The sequence below is a fragment of the Myotis davidii genome, unplaced genomic scaffold (genome assembly GCF_000327345.1).
Source record: "Myotis davidii unplaced genomic scaffold, ASM32734v1 scaffold478, whole genome shotgun sequence".
NCBI classification, from domain to species: Eukaryota; Metazoa; Chordata; class Mammalia; order Chiroptera; family Vespertilionidae; genus Myotis; species Myotis davidii.
The window spans coordinates 3,346,599-3,354,497 of NW_006289570.1; the positions used below are offsets into that span (position 1 = coordinate 3,346,599).

At 46.2% G+C, this 7,899-nt stretch overlaps 2 protein-coding genes and 1 long non-coding RNA gene across 5 annotated transcripts in view; 1 reads left to right on the top strand and 2 right to left on the bottom strand.

Annotated features, from left to right (window-relative positions):
• Positions 1-1,900, bottom strand: part of CHEK2 (checkpoint kinase 2) — a 25,003-nt gene extending 23,103 nt beyond the window's left edge. The window contains exons 1-2 of the mRNA XM_015562871.1: positions 1,836-1,900; positions 858-1,031 (exon numbers count right to left, since the gene is read on the bottom strand). The gene's annotated coding sequence lies outside the window, so the exon portion shown is untranslated. The remainder of the gene's footprint in view (positions 1-857; positions 1,032-1,835) is intronic.
• A 334-nt stretch (positions 1,901-2,234) lies between these two features.
• Positions 2,235-7,899, top strand: part of HSCB (HscB mitochondrial iron-sulfur cluster co-chaperone) — a 7,965-nt gene continuing 2,300 nt past the window's right edge. Inside the window, exons 1-5 of one of the 2 annotated variants that reach the window (XM_015562872.1) lie at positions 2,235-2,292; positions 3,377-3,606; positions 3,927-4,016; positions 4,592-4,736; positions 4,973-5,020. In XM_015562872.1, the coding sequence (XP_015418358.1) occupies positions 3,481-3,606; positions 3,927-4,016; positions 4,592-4,736; positions 4,973-5,020 (409 nt within the window). In that variant the 5' untranslated portion in view covers positions 2,235-2,292; positions 3,377-3,480. Of the gene's footprint in view, positions 2,293-3,376; positions 3,607-3,926; positions 4,022-4,591; positions 4,737-4,972; positions 5,021-7,899 lie in introns of both variants that reach the window. The other variant, XM_015562873.1, reaches the window with a different exon arrangement.
• The window catches only part of LOC107182836, a 10,117-nt gene continuing 7,513 nt past the window's right edge, over positions 5,296-7,899 (bottom strand). The window contains exon 3 of one of the 2 annotated variants that reach the window (XR_001513588.1): positions 5,296-5,680. This is a non-coding gene — a long non-coding RNA (uncharacterized LOC107182836). Of the gene's footprint in view, positions 6,203-7,899 lie in introns of both variants that reach the window. The other variant, XR_001513589.1, reaches the window with a different exon arrangement.

A 7,899-nucleotide genomic window follows, 5' to 3' on the forward strand; every position in this document is an offset into this window, starting at 1 on the left:
GGATGAGCATATTACAATGACAAAAAATCCAGGGCAAGCATGCTCCGCAAAAATTAAATTTCTAACAGTCTAGACATACAGTTCTTCTGGGCAGAGCTTTTCTTCAGCTCACTTTCACCAGATCAGCTTTTCGTCCGAGAGCCACAAGCCACAGAGGAAAGAAATAAAAAAATGACTTGAAGGCTATAAGTAAAGAGCTATGAAACTGAGTTGAGGAGGGGGAAGAGACTTATAACAGCTTATATCTGCCCAATCTTTAAAATGCAGTTCATACAAATCAACACTACACTTAAATGTCATAGATGTTTCGAAAGAGAAAGGAGAAGGGGCTGGTGATTTGGGGTAGAAGATGGGCAAAGAGACCCTCACTTGCTGCACCGTTCCAGGGGGGATATTCACTTAAAAGGTCACTGATGGCCCTCCTCCCCCAAACCAGCTCAGGAAGGTAAGGACCAAGTTCTGTGGGTTGAGTAGAGAGATTCCTCAACAGCTAAGTGCTGGGCCACAGAATGAGGCAGAACACAAAGAAACCGGCCATAAACAACCCCATTCGCCTTTTGTGATGCTAAGTAACAAGAGGCTCATCTTTTCAGCACCCTAAAAGGCCTGCCAGCCCTTCAGGATCTTGCAGGAACCATTCTTTGAGCCACAGAAGACCTTAGCAGAGGTTCCCCACCCTGGCTTTAGCATTAACTTGATGGACAGTTGAACTCTGATAACCAAACCTACAATAGAGTCAAAGGAACTTTCAACCCCTAACTTGAAATCCCCACTCTGATTCTTTTTTTAAAGACACTTTCTCTCCTGATCCCAACACTCAGACTATACTGGAGGAGGACACAGTAAGCTTTACTCACACTAACTGCGTTTACACAGCTTTCCAGATACAGAGGTCCTGAGGAGTTTTCCTTAAAGCACACCAGGACGGTGATGCCAGGGAGGAGTCTGCCACTCGGGCTGCACTAACGCTACCTCAATCGGGCTGTGCCCGTCGTCTGCAGTTTTGGAGCAAAACTTCTCCACCCTGAAAACTGGCAAAAAAAAAAAAAGACAGTGTGTCAAGAGGTAGCTATCATCGTATATGAGAAATAAGGGTAAAAATCAGGTGAGAACCACACTGGCCACAGCCATGCGAAAACACAGTGAAGTAGTTCGAGGCAAATAGGCCTGGAGTCAGATCTTTGCATGACCTTCAGGTAGATCACAACCTCGAGGAACCTTATTTGCTACAAGTGGATACTGAGGATTAAATGAGAAGGTGCATGCATGCTCCTCCCCAGCAATGCTTGATGATTTGGGAGAACAGAATTCCAGTCCTAAGGAATCCGGCAGCACTTAACAAGGGCAACACAATTTCTTTTTCAAATACAGTAACCTAGTCCCACGGAGGGCTGGTGCTCTCCTGCCCTTTCCTCCCCACCCCATTCCACACCCTTAACTTAGGGACACTTTGCAGAAAATCCTTCAACACAGGTGGGTGTGTTTCCAGTTCCTGCAATGCCTAGCGGCTAAGAGTGAGTTCTCAAGAGGTATTTTTGAGATTGAACCTAACGTACGGTAATAATTATTAACACTTACAGAAAGAACTCAGCTTTGTTGCTGCTTAGCCTGCAAGTCTGAGCCGATTCCAGCTTGTAAGCAAACAGGGGAAATGAACTTCACCTGGAAGTTCATCAACAAAGAAGGAAGAGAGTCGCCCACGCATTGCTCTCCTCCCCCCCCCCCCGGCCCGAGCTCAAAAAGAAGACACTTGGGAAATTCAGCTCGCACTAAGACACTAAAGACAGGATTCGAACCCTCGGACGCACAAGGGACATTCCCCCACTAACACTCACCGCGTGAGCCCACCTGGAGCCACACACTCGCTACCGCTACAGCTAGCGGCGTGGCGGCTAAACAGATACAAACTCCACCCTCAACCAATCAAAACACCCCTCCGCCTCTGCCGGACCAATGAGGAGCAGCGGAAGTGGCCGTCCAAGCGTGGCCTCGCTGCTTGCTGGGAGTTGTAGTTTAAAACGTAGAGCGGGACTCAGAATCCAGGTTTTCCCGGAATGATCCTGCCCCTTTCAGCTCTCCAGCCAATCAGCAGCGTAGCCTTGTCCGCGGCTCTCGTCCGTTTCACCCCGGACAGGTGACCGGCGGCGAAATAGGCCGCGGGCCAGATGTGGGGCGGGAGGGCCGGGGCCTTGCCCCGGGTGTGGGGGTTGTGGCCGCCCGGGGTCCTCGGAAGGAGGCCCGGGCGCTGCAGCCACCTGACCCCACTCGAGACCACTTCAGCCTCATGGACTGGTACGGGAGGCGGTTTCGGGGGACGCGCTGGGCGAGAGAGACGTCGGGAGCTGGCGTGGGCGAGGGAAGGGCCGATCAGGTTAGAGAAGACGGGGGCACCGGTTAGAGAGGTGGGCGGGACCCTAGAGACCGGGCGGTGGGGGCCTGGGGAAATGGAGGGTCGGGTGTGACCGAAAAAGAGGAAATTAAAGGGCAGGCCCGAGGAAAGGGCTTTCAGGGATGGAGATGTCTGTGAAGGGAGGACTGGGGGGGCGGGAATAAAGTTAGGGGAGATGGGGGGGCCGGAGGGAGACTCGAGGGGCGGGGCCCAGGGCAGGGTTACTTGAGGGATGGGGTCAGAACGATTAAATTTGGGTTGAAGCTTTTAAGAAAGGAATACGGGGGTGTGATCCAAGATAAGGGAGTAAAAACGGGGGGTGAGGGGGAAATATATTGTGGGTGGAGTCTAAGTTTGGAAAAGTGAGAATTAGGGAGGGGATCTGAGAAATGGGTGTTTTTCCTCATTTCTTCCGAAGATTGAGGAGCCTGGAGAGGTGGTGGTGCAGTTTGGGCAGAGCTCAGCTGACTCTATAGGGCAGGATCTGGGGGTGGAAAGCAAAGGGGATTGGATGAAAACAAGGTGGGTGAGCCCTGGCCGGTTTGGCGCAGTGGATAGAGCGACGGCCTGCGGACTGAAGGGTCCCAGGTTCGATTCCAGTCAAGGGCATGTACCTTGGTTGCGGGCACATCCCCAGTGGGAAGAAACAAGGTGGGTGACTGAGATGAAGGGACCGTAGCCTTGGAACGATAGGGTGGGATTCGGCAATGCCCCTTCCGCTTAACTCGGGGCCACCATTAAATTGTAAGCACTGAGATATACTAGTAATTATCGGTTCAAGCAGTCATTGAGCACTTAGGATGGGCTGCAGCAACAAAAGTAACCTTTTAAGTTCCTCCCGGTGCCAAACTAGCATGTTTCCTCTGTGTGGATGACTTGCCCAGGGTCTTAGATGACTCATCATCATTCAAGTCGAAGCTCAAATGCAGCTCGTTGTCCACCACATGTACCCCACTCTCTGACCCTGTTCTGTTTTTTTCTTCACAGAATCTAACACTTTTGGAAATTATCACTGTTGCATGTTTATTGCCTATTCCTCCCTGGGAACAGGAACGAGGCCCATAGTATACAAATCTATTCATATTTGATGCATGAATTTCATCTCCCGATTTCCTTCCAGCAAACGTTCCTTCAATGTTGATACTGCAAAGCTCCAGCATAGGTACCAGCAGCTACAACGTCTTGTCCACCCAGATTTCTTCGGCCAGAGGTCTCAGGTAGTCTATTGGCCGCTCTTAATCATCCCCAAACACATGTGCATGCCGGGTGGGTGGCAGGGGTCTGGCGGTGACTGATTATCAGGGACAGAGCTGGACAGCTAGCTCCACCCTGTGACAACCAGACCCTAGCCAGCCAGGCCCTGGGCCTGTTCGGCAGAATTAGAACCCATCAGTTGAAAAATAAATGCAGCTCATCTCGCGGTTCTACTTTGGCCATGTCCTTAGGTTCCTGCCCATCAGTATTTTATGAAACAGTGTGTTCTTGTAAGATGGCTGACTTGCATGGTAATAAGACTTATCTTCATCTCCCCTCACAGACTGAAAAGGACTTCTCAGAGAAGCATTCGACCCTGGTGAATGATGCCTATAAGACCCTTCTGGCCCCCCTGAGCAGGGGACTATACCTTGTAAGGTGATGTTCCAGCCCTTGTATGTGTGACTTACCTGGTATTCATTGCACTGAGGGGCAGTTACTCCTTATATTTGTCAAACGAGTGCTTGAGCCCTGAGTCAGTCAGCCCTGGGACCCAAAGATACTACAGGAGTCTAGTTTTCTCTGCATAGTACCTGTAAATCTTACTTGCCCAATTGCATTTTTTTAAAAAAACAAAACATTTTTTATAAATTTCAAGGATTGGAGGATGATGGCTGTTAGGAAAGTAATTTGGGGGTGTTGAGGAGAAGGCAGAGGTGAATACCTTCGAATGTTAGGATTTAATAGAATCTTCACAGACATTTAGTTCAAACTCACAAGTGAAGGAGTGACTCCCCAGGGTCACACGCTTCTAAGTAGCAGAAAAGTACCCCATCCAAGCATTCCTTTCCCAGTCTAAGTTTCCAACACGCTGCCCTCGCACTTTCATTATCAGGAAAGTCCAAGTTCTCCCCGAGTGGTATTCTGTTCAGAAGGGTGAGCAGGATTTATGATGTTGGCCACGGTTTCTTGAACAAAACTTATTTCGCCTGCTTTATGCCCCAATAGCTAAAGCTCCATGGAGTAGAGATTCCTGAAGGAACAGATTATAAAATGGACAACCAATTCCTCATGGAAATAATGGATATCAATGAAAAACTCGCAGAAGCTCAAAGTGAAGCTGCCATTAACGAGTTTGAATCTGTTGTCAGAGGTAAAAGATAAAATACCACCAAATGCATTTTATTGCTATTTTGAGTTCATTTCCGGGTTAAGTGAAAAATGAATATAAATGATTCAGGGATTTTTTTTTTCTCCCTTGAGTATACTGAAACCAATTTTGTCTGGAGGTTAGACCTGTAACATCCCTACCTCTCTGGAATGCAGCCTTGTCTTCACGTCATGAGCCTATCCGAATAGAAAAATTAAGATAATGGTTTTCTCTTGCAGCTAAACAGGAAGAATTGACTGACGATTTGAGCAGAGCTTTTGAACAAGGTATTGTCTTCATTTCTTCACTTTGTCAAATAAGGAAAGAAATTGTAAGCACTGAGACATAAACAGCCGTTCAACACGTAGCTATTCTATACCCATTAATGATGGTTTAATGGGAAGGTGTTAGATGTAGATGAGAGTGCATTTTTGCCTTCAGAATTCACAGTCTGGCTGGGAAAACAAGCTGCGTGCCGAAAACAGTGATATGCTGGTGAGAGATTCAATGGGAGAAGGGCTTTCCTTCCCTTTTAACGAGTAGAGGATGAGATGAGGAATGTACAGGCCTTTTAAGTTCTCTTTATGGAAGTTTTTATAAGGAATCTGATGTTGGGCTTTAAAAGCTTCTCAAGTGCTAGGAAGTCAAGCCAAGACTCCTCCTTCAGGCTTCATGAACTTCAGCGGGTGAACTCCTCTCTTCTCAAGGTCACCAAAATACCCTGCGCTTCCTGGACTCTCCAGGAAGTTACCTTACTTACCTAAGTCTCTCAGCTCTTAAGCCAGATACCAGCCGGTTTTTTCAAGAGGGCTTTGTAAGCAGTGGCTCCAAAGCGTCAACCGTAGTTCCTTGAAATTTGTCTGGTCATGTCTGACTTTAAGCATCATTATCAAACATGACATTCCAGTCAAAGCTTTCATAATATAACTGGTGTTTTCAACTATGATCTATGGCAAAGAGGACAGATTCTTACTGAACAAAACCTCAAAAACAATGAACAAATAACTACTTTGCTAGGAAAATAAGAATACTCCATAATAGTTTAACTTTGTTTATGAAAGTAAAATTTACTGGATTTTATGAGTCATAGATAGCTGAAGAGAAAACAGAACGGGCTTTTCTTACATCTGGAAAACAGAGCATTTAAGAGCCAGCAAAATTTCAAACAAAATATATAAAAAGTTATAGTCATTCTTTATCAGTTTACTCAATCCCATGTAATTAATTGTATTCTACTTAGTCTTGGGTTAGCAGTTTTATGAACCCACTGGCTTTTAGAAATTCTGATTTAGTTTTTTGGTTTGATTTCAAAGTTATTAAGCAATGCCATGAGAAGCCTGTATCCCTGAGCACTTGGCACGGTCCTTTCTCATGAATCTTCAAGACAGGCCCTTTTTGTTCAACACAAGTGGTCTGGCCTGTAGCTGGTTGCAAAATCCTTTAGGAAAGCCGCAGAGTAAAACAACAATCTGTGGGTAGCAAAAGATTTAGTTAAAGTGACCATAGTTAAAGATCTGATGAAAGTTCACTCTGAAAATAACACAATGGGCAAGGACATCTGGTTGTTTCTGTGACATACACATTTTAAAATAATAACTTCATTACTAACATTTTACCAAGACAATATTATGGGTAGCGGTGGCATTGATAAATTTCTATGAAGTATACAATTTCTGAAATAATAACGTTTTACCATACAAATATAACCTAGGGAAAATTAAGTATCTTTTCTTGGACATCTCAGAGGATGTAAGGGAGCTAAAGGGAAGATGGCGGGTGGTAAAGGAGGAAAGAGGGGTTGGGGTGAGGGAAAGGAGAGGTCTTGAAGGAGATAGTTTGAGGAGATCTTAAGTTTCCCAAGAGCCACAAAAGTTCCTAAGTAAAGTCAGACGATCTAAGAAATGGACGCAGCACCACGGTGACGTACAGTCAGCAGGAGCTCGAGAAGGGAGGTTTCAGTCGATTGAGAAGTTCTCATGGAGGAACTGACTCAGATAGAACAAAGAGGCCTCACAAAGAGCCAGGAAACAAAAATTCCAGCCTGGGAGCCAATCCTCGCTGGAAACAGGGAGCCCCGAAGGATTCTAGCCCAGAATCTAGGGCAGTGATGGCGAACCTTTTGAGCTCGGCGTGTCAGCATTTTGAAAAACCCTAACTTAACTCTGGTGCCGTGTCACATATAGACATTTTTTGATCTTTGCACCCATAGTAAAACAAAGACTTATAGTTTTGATATTTATTGTATATATTTAAATGCCATTTAACAAAGAAAAATCAACCAAGAAAATGAGTTCACGTGTCACCTCTGACACGTGTGTCATAGGGTTGCCATCACTGCTCTAGGGGATACCTTTTCAAAGAGGCCTGGAACGCTGACCCAGCTTCAGAGAGTCTACTCAGAATTGCAAGAATCAAAATCTGTCTTCCCGGTGCTTCAGACATTTGTCTGGGGAATCGGAGCTGTACTCACCACCAAGTACCCAAACAAGCATCAGACGAGAGATTAGACAAGGGCCTCTGCATGTTGAAAGGCCTGGCTGTCACAACCAGGGGTTCGATGGTGCTTCCAATCCAGATCCGAGTCACGGTGCTGGATAATTGTCAACGATAAACAAAGCCAGACACTAAAGTGCTAAGTGCAGATTTGAATCCGTCATAACTATTGCATTAGGGAAAAGAGTCCACTGGGAACTAAACGCAACTACAGTTTGTGACTGGGCACTTTAAGGGACAATGAGGAAATGCGGTGGTGGTGCACAGGAGGTCAGAGGGATCTGGGAAGTGAAAAATTCCCAAGCAGGAAGTGTGTGTGTGTGGGGGGTGGGGGGGGTCCATGTGAAACCCATCTGGGTTTGCTAACTGGCACTTATTGAAGTGAGGCTCCTACCCTCCCTGGGAAACAGAAACACTATCCTTTCATATTGGCTGCAATAAATAGCAAGTTCTTTTGTCAGCCTTGAGTTTACTCGGGGAGGCATTTTAAGAGGGTCTAGGATTATCTAGGGATGTGGCCTGACTTACTAGAAGCTATGTTATCATATGTTAGTATAGGTCAAGGTTGAGGCCTACTTGAGAAGAGAGTTCAGAGGAGCCTGGCTAGACTTTGGTCAAGGACGTGATTCTTGTCAATACCCGTGTTCATAGGATTTTTCACAATAGCTACAAC